The following is a 23589-nucleotide window of genomic DNA, read 5'->3' as shown; positions in this document are numbered from 1 at the left end:
TCCATTTCGACTTAACACGATACGAGTGTTCGCTATTTTCATCATAGAATCTGTATTTTGAGTACCATATACAGACAAGTTATAATTCCCTCGAGAATTTCATAAAACCTCCGTCAAATCTGTAATATCATGTTCCGATTTGGTTAAATATCCGAATGCTTGGAAATATTTCACGGCATAATTCAGATCAGTTTCCTCTGATGATAATGGTACAACTAGAGGTAGCGACGACGACAACAGGATCAGCATTCCCCAATATTCACTTTAATAATGATCATATGTACCGATTTTTCTCCATTTTATACAATAATTGACAAAACCTTATCTGGTAGGGAGGATATTGTAGATAAACAACGGAAAAAACATATTCAGTATATTTGTTTTATAGAGGTAAATCATTAATTACATGAATTTTGTAATAGGACAGGTACTCTCTGAGCGCTTTTCCTATCAAACTATTTGCAGAAGAAATATCGCATATAATATACACCAAATCCAAAAAACTTGAAAACGTTCACTCAACATCAAATTTAGATTCTCATAGGAGGACTTCTTCATCGAGGAAGAAGAATGTTATACCATGCTTGCAAACTTTCACAAGAACTTTCTGTCATCAAAGACGACTTTTGTTATCTGACAGAAATCACACTTTTACGTAGCACTTCCAAACCATCATTCCATTCTATAATATTTAAGGACATTTCGACATGACGATAAAAGCGGGAGCAAAAGTTCTAGCAGGCCTCAAGCCACACCCAATTCCAAATCGATCAGCAACTTTGAAAATCGTATGCAATAAATAATAACGTTCTTTTTTATTGCATTTGCTATAATTTGATCTAAATCACGGCTGTAATTCGGTTATTCATCATCATCATTAGCAGAATGATACCCGGAATATTTTTGACTACAGACGATATAATCTAATACCAACCTTCCTTGTCTATTTGTGGAAGACCGTCAACTCTGATTGAATGTACTTATGTATTATATATCCAACTATTATGCTTTTTGTCCAAACCCAATCATTTAACATATATTTTGTTGACCTTTCTCTTCGATATGTTTTCGATAAGATAAATGTCGGAATTTTTAGTTTTTTGTAATTATTTTTCATAGAAACCACCTCTGATTGGAGATTTAGTCATATCCTCAATCGAATAAGTTATAGGATTCGTTATTTTCACTTTCGAAATTTTGAATACATAGTTCGGTTGTGCAATTGGGAGTGTAACCTTTTTCAATAGCATGTTTCGCTTTACTTACTCGCACAATATCTCCTACATTTAATTATCTAGGTCCCGCATTTTCGAATAACTAAATTTCTTATTTAAAATCAGTTTTTCGTTGGGTGAATCACCTTTGACGGTTTACAATCAATGTTCCTTAATGATTTGAGGTAAAATATCGATCCCGTTGTTTTCCCCAATTAAGCTGAAATGTTTATCGAGTTTGGTTTTCAGCTTTCTAATAACTCTTTCTGCAATTGCGGCTTTCTTTGTACTAAAGGTACTATGGTGATTGACATTGTCTCTTCATCAAAGATTAAAATTTACTATTGTCCAACTCCGTTCCATAATCTGATTGAAGATTTTTTGGTGATCTACCACCAAAATTTTCGTGTAATTTCTTAGGATGTTTTGGACTTGAGTGAACATAAATTTCGAAAAACAGTCAATAACTACCAAAATCATTTTGAATCCTTTATCATGTCAAGCATAAGGTCTCATTTCAGCTAAATCTACTTGCCACAAGTCATAAAGACCTTTGGTTATTGTTTTGAAGGTAAATTGTTTACCTTCAATCTCTGAAGACAATAACTTAGTAATCGAAACGCTGGTCAGATAGTGTAACGATGATTGTTGGTGTAATGGCGGTGTAAACAGTGTGTCCAGTATGAATATCACCAACGGTTCCAGAAATTCCAAATAAGCTGAAATGCGTTAATCTCGCAAAGTCCACTGATCTTTTTCAACATCGTATTTTGGACCGTACATATAATCGATTTGTGAATCTCCTTTTAAAAAATCTGTGACATATTGACGGCTCATTGCAGGATATTGTTCCATGTATTCGGTTACAGTTCGTGGAAAGAAATACCACCATCACTATCATCATCATCCAGGAATACCGAATCAGTTTTCGTATCATACTTGAATTCGCCTCCTTTGCCTGCAAGAATATCAGGACTACGTTGTTGTTGTTTTTGTTCTTGTTTCATAACCTTCTTTTCAGGTACTTGAAAAATTGGGTGTTATTGCTTTGCAATTTCCTTGGAATTATTCATTGTTGTCTTAGTCATTATCAATTGTTTGAGTGGACAGTCTATTTAGAGTCTCATCCTGTTCAGATTTGTCTAATTTCATAGACAAGTATTTTTTTCTGCTAATTCGTTTCAGCTCTGGCAATTTGATTGACGACATCGTGACGTGAACATTTTTATATACATATCCCTTGCGATATCAACCATCATGTGAATCAAAAACTTTAACAATAACCAGAGCACCATATTTTTATATTCCAACATTAGGAACACATTTTTTTGAATTATTCAATTATCATTTCGGGTGAAATGTATTCATTGGAAACATGTTTAACGTTCGTTTCGTCTTGTTTAAAAATCACAATCATATTGAAGTTATTGCGTATCAGCTGCTTCGTTATTATCGAAAAAGTCTGACATATGTAGATGGCATCGATGTCTTTATGTCTGCACATGCAAAAGTATCCTTGTATAGTTTGTCGCAAGATACATAATCGAATACGAAATTTCAGCATTTTTTCTATACGGATAATATCCCACAGCTTTCGCGCCCGTCAAAACTTCATCTTTCGAGCAGTTGATATTTTGGTTAATAGAGAGATTTAGAATAAAAAAAGACATTTTGGAATTTCACACCGTTCGGATTGAAAAGCAACGAAAGCATAATATTTGTTTTTCCGCAACCACTTGGACCGGAAATGATGGCGCAAAACGAATTCTGCAATAAGGTTCCATGTTTATTTTTTCGATTGCCACGACTTTCCTACATACCCCCAATATTTTCAATCGGTAACGTCTGCTCTTGCTTAACGATTTCCATCTTCTGAGGGTTTCTAAGATAGTACTACTATAATTATACGTATCATAGTAAAGAATTATCCCTCTTTATGTTGATTTACGAGGATGGAGGCGTTTTTTTTATTTCAGTTTAACGTGCCTCGACAGCGCTGGTCATTGGCACACAAAAACAATCATAAGTTAAATACATTTGAATTAAATAAAAATAAAATTACAGTTAAATACAGTTACATACAAAAAATAAAATCTATTACAATGTATAAATTAAATTATATTTTCATGTACAGCTTGGTGGCTTTAAGGAACTGCACGATTTCCCTTATTTCCGTCGAACAGTTAAGTTTCTCCTTGAGGTTGGTTTTCATATCAAACTGTTGATATGCGGTAGAATATTCTCTGCAGTCGGTGAAGATGTGCTTAACAGTCACAGGAACTTGACAACTTCGGCAGACAGGACTACATTCTGACGACATCAAATAGCCGTGAGTAAGTTTCGTGTGGTTGATGCGAAGTCTTCTTATTGTCACAGCTTCTCTCCTGTTCAAAAAGTTTATGCTCCATGTATCGTGCCAAGATTTTTTAATGAGGTGTTTGAAGTTAATCTTCAGAACATTGTCCAGCTGTACTGGGATTTCAAGATGATTCAAGAGAGTCAGTACATATGGCGATATGTTTATGGGGAGAAGAAATATATTTGGAAGCTTAAAGGATATTGTATAGTTCACCTGTGTAAACACTACAAGTCGAGGGTAAGCGGATGAAATTATGAGTCCGTGGTTTGTAGTGACTGCGCAACCCACACCGCATTCAGCTTTGGAGGCATCCGTATAGAGAATTAGGTGGAAGGACTTTTTATGCAGAATTTCCAAGAATGCTTTCTCTAGCAGAACGCTAGGTGATTCGTGTTTATTGTAGATGGTTAGTTACTATGGGAATATTTTTTATCTAAGGGGGAGAAGAAGGCAAAGAAAGTGGAAAGGTCAACGAGAGGTTGGTATTTTGGAGTAGAGGTGTGAGCAATTGAGGGATTGAATTTACAGTTGTTCGTGAGTTGTTCGGTACGGAAGTGGTGGTAAGTAGCGAATCGACAGGATTAGAAGGATTGGAAGATACTTTAGCAGCATATGACAGGAGAAGAGATTGTCGTCTTAAGAATAGTGGTGGCTCATTAGCTTCAGCATTAACTAGGATACTTTGGTTGGTATTTAGAAATTCGTCGACTTGAGTCGTCAATGATAAATAAATGCATATGCGTCCGTGTGATATTCTGGATGCGAAAATGACATTTTTAGGAGAGATGATGCTACCTATTGATTTAATGTAGTCAAATAGTACAGTGTTGGGGATAGAAGCCCTGATTTCGTGAGAGCACAGAAGGGGGTGGGGATTTTGCTGAGGTAGCTGCAGCATATGATAAAGGAGAAGAGTTAATATTTGGATTGGTTTTTGGTAGTGAGGGAAGGTTAGACATATTGCTGAGATCTTGTTTGCCAAAATCACAGTCAATAGTTGAAAAAAAAATAAGAAAAACGGATCAAATATATAAATAAATCTCAGCTCGAGAAAAACCAAACAGTCTGTGTCTCAGTGATTGGCCTATTGATATCCGGATACATAAATAATTTCAAAGTATATTTACCTAATTCAATGATAAAAAAGCTGCTTTAACAATTTGTGGTATTACTTTTTAATTATAACAAAAAGCGAAGAATTTATTTTTGTTGGGATTTAACTGAACCTAACGAGGTACATATACAGAAAGAATGAATAGATATATAGTTTATGTAACTTTATTATAAATTATTACTTTTTTATTTAACAATTTATTGTTGAAAATGTCATCTTCACTCATTCAACATAGGATCACAACAACGTTACAAAAAATGTGGAAGTTGTCGTTCGCATAAGGTAAGCTTATCCAAAAATTTTGCTTTTAACCAGTTATTTCGATTTTTGACAATCTCCAAGAAAATCCCTCAATATCATTTTAGTAGTATTGAGAAATAATATTTGATTAAAAAAACTAGATAGTGTTATTTCTGGATAATAATAATTTTAGAAATTATAGATTCATGCCAAAGTACTGAACTAACTTCACTATCATATGTAAATATACTTAGTGTTCGACGAATTTTCATTTCTTTTTATTAAAAATCGGTAAAAGTGTATTTAAATCATGTACCTAATAATTTGGTTTAGTTTATTCCAATTCAGAATTTCATATTCACTGCTTTAGACCTCTAAGTAAACAAGAGGAGGAACAAAAGGTTAAAAGTATTGTTACCAGTCACACACATAGAGAATTGATTTTAAAAGATAAGAAATACAGCTTTAAAAGATTTTTTAAACCTAGTGCTACCCAAATTGAACTATATGTAAATGTGATAGCTCCTATGATACTTGATGCAGTTGATGGTTATAATTGCACAGCTTTTGCTTATGGACAAACAGGAACTGGAAAAACTTTCACCATGATGGGGGAGAAATGTTATCTTGTGAGTAATTGGAAACAGGTACGTTTTCTTTGATATTAACATTTTATCAACCCATTGTTCATTGATATTATTTTTATTGAAATTTATTTAGGATCCCGATGCTGGGTTGATACCAAGAGCAGCATTTCACATTTTTGATGAACTTAGTAAATTATCAAATACAGATATAAATGTTAAGGTGTCATTCATTGGATTATATAATGAGGAAATTAGAGATTTGTTAAGTGACGATGAAAATAAATTAAAGTAAGTTTTTTTTTAAATATATATAATTTAAAAGTCCTAAAAGTATTTTTTTGTCCTGTTTTTTGCAACTATTGCAACTCGCAATATATATATATATATATATATATCTTTTAAAAACTATCAAAAAAAATATATAGTGCTCCCAAAGACTCAGGCCCAGGCTCAGGCCAAAGGATTGACAGAAATTTCAGTACATGGTGGTGAAGCTATTTGTAAGTTATTACAAAGAGGAATTATGAAAAGACAGATAGCTCCTACACTAAAGAATAATCAAAGTTCCTGGTCACACACAGATTTTCTATTGTTGTCAATACCAGGGAAACTACAATATCAGGTGATGATATCCTTAAAACTGGTAAATTAAATTTGGTGGACTTGGTCGGTAGTGAAAATATTGCTAGATCTGGCTTTAAGGACATGAGGGCAATGGAGCTGGCAAATATTAACAAGTAAGTTATTAGTCCAACACATCTTATATTTATTCTATTCAAATTGCAATTCAACTGGAGTAGCTAAAGGTTTACAAAGTGGGCCCTCACTCATGGGTTTCCCTATGGACAAGTCATGCCAGTGAGATTTAAATCTTGTGTACCAAACTTTTTGTTAGAGTGTAGCCGAAACTTGTATACAACATGGCATAATTGCATTTAGTAGTTACCCCACTAATTATTTACATTTGTGGGAGCTCAGCTTTGAAAATGGGAAGTTTATAATAAAATTTAAAACGATTATTACATTAAAGGCGTTTTTGCATTATTCTGTGGATTGTGTTTTTAATGTTGAATTGACATATTTAACCTGAGTACATACAATGTTTTCAATATAGTGTCATCAAAATGCCAAATTATTGCAAATTGTTGAATTAACATTAGATGTAGACCTCAAACTTACTCTGGTTGTTTATTTGTAAATTTGTGATTTTTTGTACTGCGCTTGTTGTTTTTAAGTCCTAATATGTCTCAAGCTCCTCCTCTCCTAACCACTTCTAAAACTAAGTCATTGACTTTCAACTTTTTAATTGCGACTAGCCTTTCAGGTCTTTGCTGAAGGAGCTTATTTTCCAAAAGGTTTGTTGTATTCAAGAAAATTGTTGTCAAAATATTAACTTAGTAACTGGCAAATATTTTTTGGCATATTGGTTAACCGAGGTCAAGTATGAGTGGATTTAAGTTAGTTTCATTTTATTTAAAAATTATTGAGTACTAAAATGTGAGAGATACTTATCCTTCTACTTCCACCTTCATAACAACTAATAAAATATGTTTTTTGTGATTTTTCTAGTTCTACTTTTTCAAATTACTCTCAATATTATTTTACATTGTAAATTGTTTTAGATCTCTTTTGACACTTGGTAGAGTTATTCTAGCTTTAGTTGACAAACCACAAAAACATGTACCATACAGAGATTCGAAACTTACAAGAATCCTCCAAGATTCTTTAGGAGGACATACAAAGACAGTAATTATTGCAACCATTTCACCTGCCAGTAATTCCTATGAAGTGACTGCCAGTACTTTAGAATACGTTAGTAGAGCTAGAGATATAAAGAGTACCCCAACAGTTAATAAAAAAATGATAAAACATGAAAACATTGATAGTTTAGTGAGAATAGAAATTAACAGGTAAAGTATTTCTCACTTTTTACTCAATATATTGAACATTCAAAATATCTTATTAGGTTACAAAAAGATTTGGATGCAGCTAGATCAGGTACAGGATTTTACGTAGATAAGGATAACTATCAAAAGATGTTGGATGCAATTATAGCCGTAACTGGAGAAAATATTACAGCAGAAGAATTAACTGAAAAGAAAGCAAAGAGAATTAAACAGTTAGGTATGTATTTTTTATTAAATTTGAGTTTTTCAAAAGATGTTTTATTAGAATTGAATAAGGACTAAGTATTTGTTTGTCTTTTGTAAACAGATTTAAAGCAAGTGAAGGTGCTGAGATTGGTTTTAATCACTTTGATTCAAATTTTATTACTTTAACTCCTAGGTTGTTTTGTTGCAAATACTAATTTCTCGATCTTTCATTTTCATAATTGTTAACAAATCTTTTATATTTCAGAGGATCGAATATATTGCAAAGTCAGAGAATTTGAAGAGACTGTTGTGCAATGTATGAAACAACGAGGGGAATTAGAAGCTGCAGAAGCCACCATAAAGGAACAGGATGAGTACTTAGAACAAGAGAAGTTTCTTTCAAAATGGTACGAAAATCAAATCAGTGAAAAATTTGAAGAAGCAAAAAAATTATTGGCAGCTACAAAAAATTTAGACAGTGAAAAAGAAATCCTATTAGCCAAATTGGAACGTCAGTTCACAATAAACGTTTCCAATGAACAAATAACACAGAAGGCGGTAGGAAACGTTTTAAAAATGTTGGATCAATTTGGAAACGAAGAAACTGAAAAATTTATGTGCAGTGAAAACAAAATCAAAAACAAGATTAGTGAAAGGATATTTGAATTTAAGGAGAATTTTTAGAAGTCTTCAGATACTTTCAAAAATATTTCAATTGAATTTGAACCAATAGTTAAAGAAAAAAAAAGCATAAAAAAATATTTTATCTAAATCAAAATATGATATTAATAAAATTAATGAAAAAACAAAAATTATCGAAGACATTTTTAATCAACATGAAAAACTAATTGATGTACTGAATTTCGATGTACCCAAAACTGTTGAATTTTATAAAAAAAATTCAGAAAGGGTAAGTTCATTGTTATGAGAATGTTTCATTATCTAAAGTGTTAACAAGATATTGTTTAGTAATAAAACATTCCCTAGTAGATCAGTGAATTAAGTTGATAGAGTAATATTAATATTAACTAAAATGTTTACTCACATATTTCTCCAAATACTTTCTAAAGTAATGGTTTGGCAGTTATATATTTTCAATATAAATGTCACTTCATCAATTCATGTTCAGTTACTGTAGATGTTTTTAGTTTATCATGGGGCCATTTTTTTATATTTGGTTCACGTGTTTCAATGTTTCTTTTTGTATTTTCTACAGCTTTGGAAACGAGCGGGAGGAAACTAGATAAGGCACAGATAAACAGCCACATTGATATCCAGAGCTCACTTCACTGCATTTTTATATCTGATGTTTATATATAGATTTCTAAAATAAATCGTTTGTCTATTTTGCTTCTAATAATTCTTTCAGGTTTACAACAGAGCAAACCAAATGAGAGAATTGGAAGAGTTTAGTAACAGTATAGTAAAAGAAAAACATTCTAGTTTAGAACAGATGTTAATAGAAAAAATAGAAGACACCCAAAAGGAAATTAGAGAAAACCAAACAGAAATTAAAAAAACTGAAGCTAAAATGTTGAAATTGCGAGAAAAGAAAATAATTTTGGAAAAAAAATAAAATCAGTTTGAAAAAAAAGAGTGAGGATTATAGCGAAAGTTTGAAAAAGCACAGAGAGGATATGAAAAAAAAAAAAAAGAAAAAGCTATAGAACAAAGTATAAATACTCTAGAACAAATTGTTGATGAATCTTATAAATCTGTGAGTTTTTATTAATCTGTATGTATATGTAAATATTAGAAGTCATTATTTGAAGAAGCTAGAGTATGTCCTAATAATATTATTTTAAAAAGTTTTGTACTATATTGTCTTAAAAAGCCTTTTTAATTCTAGATGCAACATTCTAAGCAACTTCCTATTTTATGTAAAAAACAAGAAAACCGAGAGCAAGAATTGTTAACTTATTTGAAAGATTTTGATAACAAGTTGAAAGATGTTACTTCAGATTTGGAAAACAAATATGATGAGGTTAGTTTTATCACACAATTTAGATGTACGCATGAATATAGAAAATTTATATCTAGTATCCATTACAAAAAAAATTATCATATAAATCTCAATTTTTGATATTGTTTATTGATGTTGAATATAGTTCCAACAAAAATTATTTTTTCTTGAAAATATTTTATTAATCCATATTAATTATTAATAATTAGAGTTGGCATATATTGAGGAAAATGTACCCCTATAAAATTGGCTGGCCCAAGTAAAAAAAATTATCGTAAATAAGGGGTTTTTTATGTGCACCAATCAAATATTAGGTGCATTTATAGTTTTTGAATAATTCAAAAAAAAGTCTGCCAGGTTTTTAAAACTTGGTGATCTCTATTTAAATGAAAATAATTCTGTGCCTTTTTTCACACAAGAATTAAGTGCAAGAGATTAATGTCAAAAATTTTTCATTCAACTTTCAACCAACAAAAATTCCTTGATTGACTTTTTTTCGATGACCTCACTAGAAGTGATGTATCTTGATGAGACAGGAGCTTGTACTAATATCAATGATCGTATTTAGGTTGGTCTTCTAGCTTTTGATATTTCTTCGCGCATACTCTCATCTAATGGTCTCAGTAATAATACATTCAAACAGTGCAAGAGATTCCTGTCAAGAATTTTAAATTCAACTTCTAACCATCAACAATTTCTTGAATGATTTTTTTTTTCGATAACCTCATTAGAAGTTATGGATCTTGATGAGACTGGTGCATGTTTCAAAGTCAAATCTTATTTAAAATCGATTTGATTTTGGAACAAGCATCCGTCTCATCAAGATTTACCACTTTAGGAAACTCATGGAAACAAAAGTCATTCAAGGAATTTCTGAAGGTAAAATTGTTCTTGACAGAAATCGATTGCTGCTTGCTTAGATCTAACCTAACCTAAACAAGTTATTAGTTGAAGAACAAAATAAAAATGGAATCGATTTTAAATACGATTTGATATTGGATCAAGCACCCGTCTCATCAAGATCCACCTTTTCTGGTGAAGTCATCAAAACAAAAGTCATTCAAAGAATTTTTGATATTTAAATGTTGAATATGGAATACTTTTTGTGAAGAATCTGTTGCACTTAATTCACAAACAAATGGTACAAAATTATTTTTATTTAAATAGGTATCACCAAGTTTGAAAAACCTGGCAGACCTGTTTTATTTTTGAATTATTCAAAAACTATAAATGCACTGAATATTTGATTTGTGCACCTAAAATGCCTCTTATTTATATTTATGATTTTTAGTCTATTTTTTTCACTTGGGCCAGCCAATTTTACGGTGGTACATTTTCCTCAAGATCTTCCATGTCTAATTATGAAAAAAAGTAATTCAATGAATTTTTGATGACTGATCTTTTTTTTTAAAATTTTTCAAAACCTATTAATGTACCTAATATTTACTATAAATTATATCAAGATATCATAATTCAACCAATGGTATGGTTAATTAACAGTCTTGACTTTATTCTAATAGAGCCTCTTTGGAATGTAATTTATAGTTGCTTACAAGCTTTATTATATCACCTTCATGGTTTTCATGAGTTGTCTCTTTGAAACCCATTAAAATATGGATTGCTCTTGACCAAAATGAGGTCGGAAGCTACTTAGATTTTGTTTCAAACTCTTTTATGTTCTTTTTTTATTTGCTGTATTTGATATAGTAATGATAAATGTTTATGGTCAAATACATTTTATTAACACAAGGAAAGAAACAGTGGTAATAATTTATCACTATAGATCGATTATAGTTGTATACAGAAACCGAATTAAACATCCAAATATATTAATATTATTCAAAACCAATTGTAAAACAGGCATGTATCAAATGGATGGATGGATAGAATAATTACAAAACTAAAAAAAAACTTTTTTTCAGATAACAGTACATTCTCTAGAAAATTATAAGAAATGTATTTTGAACACCTGCGAGGATGTGGATAAAACGTTGGATGAAAAAGTTAATGTATTATTAGAAAACATTGAGATCGTGATGGGAAAATCAGAAACATTAGTTTCGTTCAGAAATTTTATCAGTAAAGTTAAGGAGGTAATTAAAAACAAATATTAAATTACTTTTTGGAATGTATTTTAATATAATTATCTTTTTTCTTTGGATGTTCATATTAAAATATGATTTTTTAAATTTATTTTTAAATTTTGATTTCTTCATATTTTGTTTTATAGTAATCAAAACATTAACTTTAAAGTATTTATGTTGAATAAACATTTTTAGATTCTTAATCAACAAGTATTAGAAAAAAATGTAAAAGCCACACATGCAGGAGACACGCCTTGTAGAAATTAGACATCATATCCTACCAAAATAAAAGAGGTCACGCCGAGGGAAGCTTATTTTAATACTGTATATATAGATATATTTTATTTTTTTTAGATGCGAATATCTTCACCTTGTATTAAAATATATATACGATTAAGAAACTGAATTTCGTTCATATAAACTGATTGATTTTGTTCTTTTTTTTTTGAAATGCCAGCACTTCTGTTAAGACTCATTCAAAGTATTTTTGTCCTATTAATTTCAGTTAAAATTTAAAACGTAAGATTAACATTAGCCATCGATAAATTGTTAGATTTCCCAAAAAATAAAGTCTAGATTTATAGTACAGTAACACATCACTGAATAAGTCATATGATACACTAAGAAAAACACATTTTTTTGTCAAAAATCTCCTTCAAGAGTAATACAATACAACCCACCCTCGTGACTACTTGCACTGTGAAGTTACGGTATCGAACTGTGATATCTCAGAATAGAGACGAGTTAGTGAGACGAACTAAGCAGCATATTTTGTTGCTTCAAGTCAGTTTTGTCAAAAAATGCAGAAACCTATCCACACAGATAAAACCCAGATATTATAGTTTGTAACTTATTACTGCAAATTAACCACGGGGGGGGGGGAAGGGGGAGGGGTAACAACAAATTAGCAACGCAATATACCATCAGGCTTGTATCACTAGCTTCCTCTGTTACCGAGATCTTGCACTTGGGAAAGACTGGAGCAACCAAATCAATTAGTCATTCATTCTATTTTGCTAATTTATTTATGGTATTTAATGATTATAAAGTATTTTTGAAAAGCATGAATATATAAATATAGAATAATTGAATACATACCTTAAAATTGTAAAAACAAATGTATTCTTCACCTTTATAAGATCTAAGCAAGCTTTCATAACATAGATAATTTTTCATCGTTATTAACACCTTCATAAGTGAAACAACTGATAAGTCTCTTCAAAAAAGGATAAATAGAATTGCCATTAGATTGTAAATTAGTCAATATTTTTGGTAGTTCCTGAATAGTTAAAATATTTTTAACATCAGTTGATGGTATATGTTTATAATGTTCCTGCAATTGATAAATAATTACCAGAACTAAAGATACTTCTTTTGTTAAATTGGAAACTGAAAATTCTGATATTTTTTCAATGAGTTTGTCTATAAGATGATCTAATAAAGTGGTTTTAATTACTAGTCTGACTGTTACAACTAAACTCGCTGCATAGAAATCTGCAGTTGTGGAAATCAAACCTTTTATTATTAATGGAACCATTTGACACAAAAGATCTTCACCTATATTATCTAAATATTCTAAAGTTCCAGTAAATACTGTGCAATAAAAATTTATTGTTACAGATAGTAATTCATGTTTGCTATGAACCTTAAGCAAATCTTTTAGGTACAAAGTCACATACTTTAAAAATCCAGATTTTTGGAAACTTTTAAGAAAATAAAAACTGTCATTTTTGTCTTCAAATTTGAGCAATTGTAAGACTCTAACAAACATAGTTGATTCATGATATGGTAAACATAACATGAGTAAATCATCTCTAAGATATTCATTTATAGAAAATATACATATTAACCATTCTAATACTTTATGAGAGCAGTTAAACAGAAAATACGGAGACATCGATAAAAGCACCCGTCTCAAAGATTTATTCAGCTTTTCATTAATTTCGGCATTTTGTACTGATCTTTCAAAACTCTTAGACGTTTCATAGAATAAGGTATGTTTGAACTGAGAGAATACTTCATTCTTTTGGATCAATTCCTCCAATCCTTCTAAGCCAATTTGATATACTGTCTCCTTGGAAAGAGTAGCAGCTTCTTTTGGGTTAAAAAGTAGAGATGGTCGTTTATTATCTCTTATTAATACCGATGTCTCTGGGACTTTCAAACGTTGAAGTTGGTCTGCCAAGGATGTAGCCATTTGAGGTCAAAATCCAATACTCACTCTCAATCTCACTCAATATAACTATGCTTTTAGCAAGTTTACAAAGATATAATATCGCTACTGACAGATATCATAGAACTATGAATTAATTCTATGTTTAAACAATAAAAAAGATGGCAAGTAGACTTCGCAGTAATTAAATTTGTTCTTATGTTGCAAATCCCATAGATACCATTTATTTTAGCTATACAATAAATGCGCCAGAGCCCCAAAAGAATACGTATTTTTTCGAGATATTTCTCTTTTTTGGAAATTTTTTTCTTAATGCAGTTTTCACAATAGTTGTGCATCTGAATAATGATCTCATATTCATATAGCTCATTGAAGATGAACTGCCTTCATTCTCTGAAGACGATAACTAGGTTATCAAAACGCGTCAGATAGTGTAATTGTGTTGTGTTTGTCTAGTAGTTGAGTAAATAATGAGTTTAGTACAAATTTTATTATTTGTCGATGATTTGTGGAAAGTTTTGTCCACATCGTTAAACAATTGATTGAGACTAAGCTTTTGCAGTGATATGGGGTAGAAAACAAAACGTCGTTGCCTATTCTAACAAAATCTTATGAAAATCGGGGAGAAGTTACTGGGTAACTGAAAGATAGCTCTTTGAAGTGATGAAAGTATATGAATCATTCCACAGACATTCATATAGTAGAAAATGCGTATAGCGAAATAACAGCAAATGGTTACATCAATTCCGTCATCCAGAAAACAAAGTAGTAAGATGGTTAAAGTGCTTGCAAGAGTACGTTAAATGGATATACTGTAGAAAGATGATGGATTAAATTAAGATATGAACAGGAAAATAAATTATCACAAAGTTGAATGCTAACGGCTTGAATATTGGTGGTAAACAAAAATTTTATTACAAGTCGCTACAAAGTCAAAGTAAATAAAAATTAATGGCTATATAATTCCCCAATTGTGGAAGGTCTAGACATGAGAGAAATTGAAATAATATACCATACAAAAAGTTCGAGATGGAAAAGAAAGATATCCCTAGCTGCTTTGGACTATTAGAATTTATGTGGTAATTTAATTGATGAACGCCGTCAATGGCAGACAGCTCTATAAAAGAGCGAACTTGTGAATGAAGAGTCTAAAAAATCTAGTTAATAAAAATGAGTGAATGTAGTCTCAATGTTTCTATCACATGAACTGACACTGACTACACTACATTTATACCATGCATAATGGAAAATTAATCAAAATGCACTGAAAATTTAAAAACCAAAAAGCACAATATTAGCTCGAATTCACCTAAATAAAAAGGTGAATGGAAATGAACAAAAATATTTTATTTAAAAAATATATTTAATTACTTTATGACTTGAGTGGATACACGTTACTAGGAAATGAAAAAAATTGTACAAAATCTACAATTAAATTTAAAGTATCTTCTTAATTTTTCAAAAATTAATGATATTAGTATGATATATTAATTTTTAATATATTGTTACGATCTACTTCAAAAAATAACAGTATTTTATAGATGCTCGATTACATTTGCTTACCCCGAGTTTTCGCAGCATCAGAGGTTTTACAGTTTTAAATAGCTATTATATGACCCGCGATGGTTTTAACTTCCTTTCACATATATATTTTTTTTGATTAGTGATCAAAAGAAAAATGTAATATCTTCTTGATCCATCTGGTCTCTTAAATTTGCATAAGACTAATACTGTTTTTTTAGTTACTAAAAAATTTCATTCTCAATAAGTGATTAAAAATGTAAATGAAAATTTATTTTTCACGGGTACCTGTTACATACTTCTTTGTATGAAATTATCTATGGAGACAATAAAGTAATTCAAAACACCCCATGACAAAAATATATCCAAAGTACAAAAGTCAAAATTACACTTTTGTTTAATCAAAATAAAATCAAAATGATATAGGATACAAACGATAAAATTATCTGATTTTTTTCATTAGAAAATTGAAACAAATTCCATTGAGTTTTTAAATTAACCACTTTTGAATAAGACAGGTTACCAGAAAGATTTCATTTTAACCCTTTCGCTCATTGTGTACAATATATTGTACATAGTATATAGAAATATAGAAATGATGAGAGAGGAGGCTGGCAACCTCTCTACTCATAACGTACAGTATACTGTACACATTCTACACTATACTATACACATCTAACATTTATTAGGTTAACTAAAAACCATTTTTAATTCAAGGAACTCGTTACTTCTAAAGGTTACTTACGAGTATAGAAGTAAGATGGAATGTAATAATGTAGAAAAAGGTTAGAAATGTCTGAAATATGTCTATATTTCAGTAAAACGTAGTATACAATATATTGTACAGTGTGAATATAGGGAGGTCGACAGGTATATTACAAAACCTTAAGTTATTTACAGTTTTTATTACATTTTTGTTATTTAGTTAGTTAATGACGATTATGTTTGGGGGGATAGGGAGGAAGAAGATATTAGCAAGGGAGAGGAAAGCGGTACAAACATCGAGGAAGATATAAGTTCTGCTAATGGAGAACCATAACTTGGCGTAAAATTGAGCGTTATGAGACACCACAATTCATCAATTGGCATAATCAACAACAAGATGATATAGTAGAGCTTGAAAGTTCATATTTTTATTTTAAACAATATTTCACAGATGCTTTATTTAAACTAATGACCGAAAACACTAACTTCGTTGCAGTTCAGAATATGACAAAATTTGCTCCAACAAATGTAGACGAACTGAAAACATTTGTTGGAATTTACATTATCCAAATATAAAATTTTATTGAATCCCAAAATTGCAAGTGCCACAAATTTCTGAAAGTATGCCAATAAATCGTTTTTATTCGCTAAGAACGCATTTACATTTTGTGAATGCCCAAAGAATAAATGTTGGGAAACTGATCAGGATCGATTTTGGAAGATACGACCTTTATATGATATTATTAGGTTAAAATGTTTGTCTCTACCGATTGAAACAGAATTATATGTAGATGAACAAATAGTACCCTTCAAAGGACGTCTAATGTCAAGCAGTATGTAGCAAAAAAACCAAAACCTTGGGGTATTAAAATTTTTGCCTCGTATAGCTCCACTTAAAAGTTTTTGGATCAGCAACATCTGTAGTACTGAAATTATCTGAAAGAATTGCAGTATCAAATGTTCAACTTTTTTTCGACCACTACTTTTCCAATTATAATTTATTACAATTGCATAAAAATATATTTACAACTTGCACTGCAAGAGTAGATAGGTTTAACAAACCACATTTGTTGCCTCAAAAGGAGGTGCCAAAGAAAGGTCGTGGATTCGTTGAACAATATGTCAGTGGTGATGGGGAAGTTATTCTCACTCAATGGTTTGACAATAAAAGCGTTGTCATGGCTTCTAACTTCATGGGCATAGGAAAAGAAGATGAATATATAAGATTGAACAAATATAATAATCAATATCCTAGTGTTAAACGACCTGAAAAAAATATAACCAAAGTATGGGCGGCGTTGATAAATGCGACTTTTTGGTTACTTTTTACAGAACCTTTATACTTTCCAGGAAGTGGACACTTCGTATGTTTACACATAGCATTGATATTGCATGTTCTAATGCCTGGCTTACTTTAGTTATTCCAAAAAAGAAAATATCGGATTTGGTTAATTTTAGTGCATACGTCGCTGAAGTTTTGATAAAATCAACAAAGTATCCTCTAGAAAATGGGGACGTCCTTCGAATTAAGGAGAATCGACATTATCTCCGCAACAGAAGAAACAAAAAAACAGAAACTAGACCAGCAGCAGAAATAAGGCTAGATGTATGTGGTCATTTACCAATTATAGATGAAAAATCCTTCTCTTCGAGGTGTAAATTCCCTAAATGTGCTTCTAGGACCAATTTCATCTATAATAAGTGCAACATACATTCATGTATTTCAAAAAACAAAATTGTTTTATGTTATATCATGCAAATAAATAATTAGTTGCATGAATTTCGTTTTTTTAATTGCATTTTATTTAGTAAAACATTACTACTTATTCACAAAGTGCAATATATTGTACAAATCACAGCCCTTAAAAGGGCCGATGTGAAATTTTTTTGAGTACGCCATAAATTTTAAAAAATCATGAGAATAAGTCCACTTAAGTTCAGATTTTTATCTCGAAAAACCAAAAAGCGTGAGTGAAAGGATTAATCTAACAATGGTAATGATACTAGAAGTAAGGTAAAATAAATATTAAATATCTAAAGTTTATAATTCATCTTTTTCCTCAAACTCTACATCAGAGAGATCAATATCTTCTTCTTCTGGAAGCACACCATCTTTACCATTCCATGGTTCGATATTGTTGATTTTTGGTAGTGATTCTCCTTTCACAGGAGCAGTGTTTCCTTTACCATATGATAAATCCCTATACAATTGACAGAAATAAAATCAATATTAATGCTATATACTTGTGTTCAGTTGATATTTACTTCTCAAAAGTAAATGATATTAACATATTATGCCAAGTGAGAATTTTCACTTCAATATATTTTATAAAGCATTTTTTTTAGCTATTACTGCTGATTTCAGTACTGATCAAACGAGCCCCATTATATAATTGTTTCATATGAAAAAAATTTAAAGCTACTACAACCCTAGAGTACCTAGTAGAATGGAAGTTGTACTGTCAGTTATCCATTTTCATGTTAAAGACAAAGCAAATATAACCATTATCAAACATAAAACCTAGGTATGGATGATGCTATTCATTAAATATAACACCTCCATCAAATTGTGTGTGAAAATGTGTATATGTGGGTGTGTGATATATCAAGCAAATTTACACTTCAGACATAAAGTGCATAATTGAAGTGATACATACCTTAAAAATTCATATATACCATCATTAGAAAATGATCCACGAAGAATAGAATATTTCATTTTTTTTAAATTAATAACAGCCATAGCAGGATATCCAAATCCACCAATGTCCAAAGCGTTTTCCAAATCCAACTGGGCACCAGCTTCAGACCACACCCACCTAGGATAATCAATAATCATAGATTAAACACAGTCTGTTTGATTATTTCAAAGAAATTTCAAATGTATTATAATTCAAAATTCATAACAGCAACAAAAAATTTAGTAAGTTACATACCCCCACATTTTCTTCTTGAATTTTTCTCCAATGCTAGTTAGTAAATTGATATAGTTATTTCTGCATTCTGATTGACAATCCAAAATATGAGGAAGAATAACTATTACACAAAGAGGTTTGTCTTCACAAGACTCCTTGAACGATTTTTCATCTACAATTTGACTTACTACTGGAGCTGGAATATTTTCTGATAACTTATCTAAAGCCCAATTCACAATATCATTTGATGTACGACCACCATCATAATCTGTGGGCGAATCCTTAGCACCAGGTGCAAAGAATTTGATCGTTGGATAACCTGTATTCAAAAATACTTGAATAGTTAAAATGTAAGATAAAATAATATGATCTAATATTTTGTGTGACCTGTATCATATAATTCCCTCAAGTAGAAGTTTTTAAATATATTTTGAAATATCTTACATTGCATAGAGATTTTCAATTAACATTAAATGAACTTACTATTTATGTTTAATATTTACAAGATTATAGGTAAAAAATAAGGGATCAGTTTTACTAAACAAAATTCGATTCATGTATACAATTACTAGTGAAAGAGTGACATAGTGAAAGAGATACAAAATTAAGCTTATATTGCTACATATTGTTAATTATTCTATTTTCCTATATATTCATTAAATAGTATTTATGGAGAGTAACTTAACATTCTCATTTTAAGATGATTCATTATTACTGATTTTTCATTTTCATATACAGTTGTTTTCATAATTTTTGTTTTACATAGCTTTTTAGTTACTATTCTTAGCATAACAGCAGTTACTCACTTTATTTTGCTTTGTAGAAATTTCTCCTTATTTTTATCACTTATATTGATAACTATGAAAAGAAAAGTGTTTACTACTACTATTGCATTAATCTAAAATATCCTACTAGTATTAGATATTTAACTCAAGTGAAAAGAGGAAAATATACCTTACAAGTCCTAATTTTTTTTTATAAACCAAATTGTTTATTACACAGTAGAGAGAGCAGTTAATATCCTTAGGAAGAAGAAGTTATCAAATATCATTTTTGTACAGTCTACACTATATCCTTTATCTCAAATTTAAGTATAAATAAGAATGTTATGATTAATCATTTGATAAAAATCTCAAGAATATATTAACATACCGTGTACTCCATATTGTGATGATTTAACTTGATGTACAGTGGCATCCAAAGCTCCAAGTTTCACTTTGCCTTTAAGTTCTGAAGCAGCTTTGGACCAGTGAGGAGCTAAATTTTTACAATGTCCACACCATGGAGCAAAGAATTCAACTAGCCACATATCATCAGATTTTATAACTAATTCTTCAAAGTTACTATCAGTTAATTCTATAACATCCTTGCCCTCATCCTGAAATGAGAAAAATCAGAAATAATTTATATCATAATCGTCAAACACAGTATATTATTTAGATGGGAAATATGTATTTGTTATTGAATAATATGTTTCACTATAAAGTAGATTAAATTAACTATGAATTAATTGTAGAATAAATATTTAATTAAGTAATGTGTTAAACTACAACCTGAAGGTTTATTGTGCCCCCTATCAGAGCCTTTCACAACATCTACAGTAATTCTTTGAGATCTGTGCTAGCTACACTTTAGTCCTTAGATCCTATAGGTTTCTTGTGTATGCCTGCAGTACTTTCGAACTAGATAAACTGAATTGTCTTCCCCCTCCACACATAATCTAAAGTCGTCCGTTTCTGCTTGACCTAATATCATCAGGCATTGTCTGAGGGTGTAGTACCCTGTACGAGGGATGGTGCAGCTTGTTTTTACTTAGAGCCAAATATTTTTTAGTCTGGAGGTATCAAAGTTCCAAAAGAACATGGATTAACAAGAGTAAAAATCGATTTAATTTATAGAAATACTTATTATTCATTAAAAAATACCTTTAACACACTTGAATCAACTAAAAATAGTTATAAACTCCTCTATAGGGGCGGATAAACTCCTGTAATAAATGAAACCTTTAGAGTGGTATCAGCTGCAGAATAACAGAGAAAACACTGAGAAAACTCTACCCACAATCTCCCGAAATGTGAGAGACTATAGAGCTCGAGAGCATTACAATATATGGAATGAAAGATAAAGATATCTGGCAGCTAGAGTTATCCCACATTCTCAACTCACGAGTTTTAGGATTAATAGATCAGCTGTAAGCAATGAGGATCCCCAGTGTTATGGCAAGAAAAGAGGACACATCTTTTGGATCACAGTGTTCATGACACCTTGAAATTATATTTAAGAAAAAATTTAGTCAAAAATTTTTACGTCTTATTTTTTATAGGGATCGATTTATCATCTGCTCTTTGGTTTTGATGATATTATTGATATACTGTATTCTCAATCACAAAGTATGACAAAATCCAAAATGTATCATACAACTTTCTAAAGGTTGTGGACTAATGGAATTGGAGAGTTTTTATAATTTTACTTCCATATTTCCAGTCCATAAAGATGTTATCAGAGTTTAATAAATTTATGTCACTTTTTAGAGTGAACTGTGGTATTTTGTTGATGCCACATCCAATTCTCTTCTGATTAAGAACTTAGTAAAAAATATCAAGCTTTTATTTTGGTTGAATAAATTGTTAAAGAATTAGTTTTTGACCATATTTGAAAGACCAAATAAATTTGAAACCTGTTAAGATATTAGCTTCTAATAAATATGTATTTATTTTACTATAGTTTTTATAAAATATTCAATAATACATCTTTATTAGTTATTAGTTATCAAATGGAAACAAATATTTGGAGATTCAAATGCAATTTTTTAAAATACTTACATCATCTGATTGTGAAGATCCACCCCCTAGACCAAGTTTTGCTTTTACCTTTGCTTTGGCAGCTTTTAGGGCTGCTTCTACTATATCTTTTGCAGTTCTACCTCCATTATAATCTTCTGGTTTACGTTTGTCTGAACCAAAAATTTTTATTGTAGGAAACCCACGAACTCCATATTGTCCACCCAACTCTTTATGCTCATCTGTATCGACTGCCCCTACTTTAATAATACCCTAAAAAAATTTCAAATACTACTACAAAACCTAAGAGGATTACATTTTAAGTCTTTAATTTCAAGTTTCTTTTTCTCCTTATTTCTATGCTTTTTCAACATGACATAGAAGTATGTTTGAAAACCATTATTTTTTCAACAGATATTTATGTATTACAACAAATTTCTTATTAATATAAAGGTATTATTTCAAACGTGTAATGTAGTCTTCTTAAATAATCTTGTTAGTTATTGACAATATTCAACTTACTTTAAGTGCATTAGCTGCTTTAGTATATTCCGGTACCAAATTTTTACAATGTCCACACCAAGGAGCAAAAAACTCAACAACCCACACTTCATCTCCTCTAATAACCAGTTTATCAAAATTACTTGGTGTTAATTCCACTACATTTCCACTACTTGGATACAGTGCCAGGCAAATTTGTGAGAGATACGATAAAACTAGAAATAAAAATTAATTCTAACCTAAATATTTCAAAATCAATGTTGCATACGTACAAAGTATAAGTAGCATTTTTGAGCTTAAATATGTTTCTAGTTCACAATCTTGTCCCTAGAACTCAGTCTTTTACTTCTTTCAAGTAATAAAAATAACGTCTAGACTCTACCGCTTAAATAACGCCTTCACTTTATAAATAAATTTCACAATATACCCTTATCCAAAGTTTTACCAACAGTTTTCGTGGTATATTGTGATTGGTTCATTTGAAAATGCCGCCATCTTTTTGTCGGAAAGATTACTATCATATCAAAAATAGCTTCTTTTCTCTATTGGCCTTTTGTCTAACGACATACAGGATTTGTGCTTTGCTAGTTACCAGTTTATTTGAAGAGTGTACCACATGGTATACCTGAAGACCTGCTTCGTGCCCTTCAAAATAGGAATAGGTTATTTTACAGAGGGTGGTAGATAGAGACTCTTCTCGTCCTGTTGTGTAGCTCCTATAATAAACAAATCGCAAGATATTGAGTTTCCAAGGTATCACCTCTCAAATAAATTTGCATAGTCAGGCGACTATTAACTTAATTTTTAATTTAGGAAATGCTATATTTACCAAAATGAGTTCTTCACATAATTATATAATATCCAGTTAGGACATATTTAATATGATTAAACATTTGCACAATGTTTACGATTCTAAACAAATTCTTCAATTCAAAAATATATTAACTTATTTTTGCAATCCATGTACGAATTGTCAAAAATGAGACATGAATTTTATCATTTATTCCTCATTATCCAAAACCAGCTAACATATAGATATGCCTTCATTTTCCTATTTAGCACTTATAAAGATTTTAATTTTAATTTTAATAAAAATTCCTGATTCCTGCGAAATATGGCCAAGTGGGAAGAAATAAGTAAATCAACCATGGAAAACCATTTATATTACCCAAAATTCAAACCATGACGACAACTCCACAAACAAATCACCAGACACCCAATATTACGAGAAGCGACTTCGGAAACTTATTCAAATATCCAACCAGTTACTGAAATTCAGAACAACCCGTTTAACAAAAGTATCTAAAGAACATTCATCGCAATAATTGCTGCCTGAATTTTTA

At 30.6% G+C, this 23589-nt stretch overlaps 2 protein-coding genes across 2 annotated transcripts; one reads left to right on the top strand and one right to left on the bottom strand.

The window, feature by feature from the left end:
• Positions 1-3699: 3699 nt before the first annotated feature.
• On the top strand, positions 3700-12017 carry LOC130895310 (kinesin-like protein KLP2). Its single transcript, XM_057802568.1, is given in 13 exon segments — positions 3700-3712; positions 5276-5574; positions 5648-5802; positions 5837-5844; positions 5940-6092; positions 6095-6251; positions 7137-7424; positions 7481-7638; positions 7873-8517; positions 8977-9324; positions 9457-9591; positions 11493-11663; positions 11850-12017. Coding segments are annotated over 9 exon segments (1650 nt in total). The 3' UTR covers positions 8292-8517; positions 8977-9324; positions 9457-9591; positions 11493-11663; positions 11850-12017.
• Positions 12018-15171: 3154 nt separating this feature from the next.
• Positions 15172-22793, bottom strand: LOC130893901 (protein disulfide-isomerase A6 homolog). Its single transcript, XM_057800348.1, has 7 exons — positions 22519-22793; positions 22268-22461; positions 21788-22018; positions 20118-20343; positions 18987-19284; positions 18711-18869; positions 15172-18254 (listed from the first exon to the last, which is right to left on the bottom strand). The coding sequence occupies exons 1-7, from the start codon at positions 22532-22534 to the stop codon at positions 18095-18097; spliced, it is 1284 nt and encodes a 427-aa protein (XP_057656331.1). The 5' UTR covers positions 22535-22793; the 3' UTR covers positions 15172-18094.
• Positions 22794-23589: the final 796 nt, after the last annotated feature.

Source organism: Diorhabda carinulata, chromosome 1, assembly GCF_026250575.1.
Source record: "Diorhabda carinulata isolate Delta chromosome 1, icDioCari1.1, whole genome shotgun sequence".
NCBI lineage: Eukaryota > Metazoa > Arthropoda > Insecta > Coleoptera > Chrysomelidae > Diorhabda > Diorhabda carinulata.
Note: the sequence above shows the minus strand (reverse complement) of the source record. Positions and strands in the feature narration are given on the sequence as shown.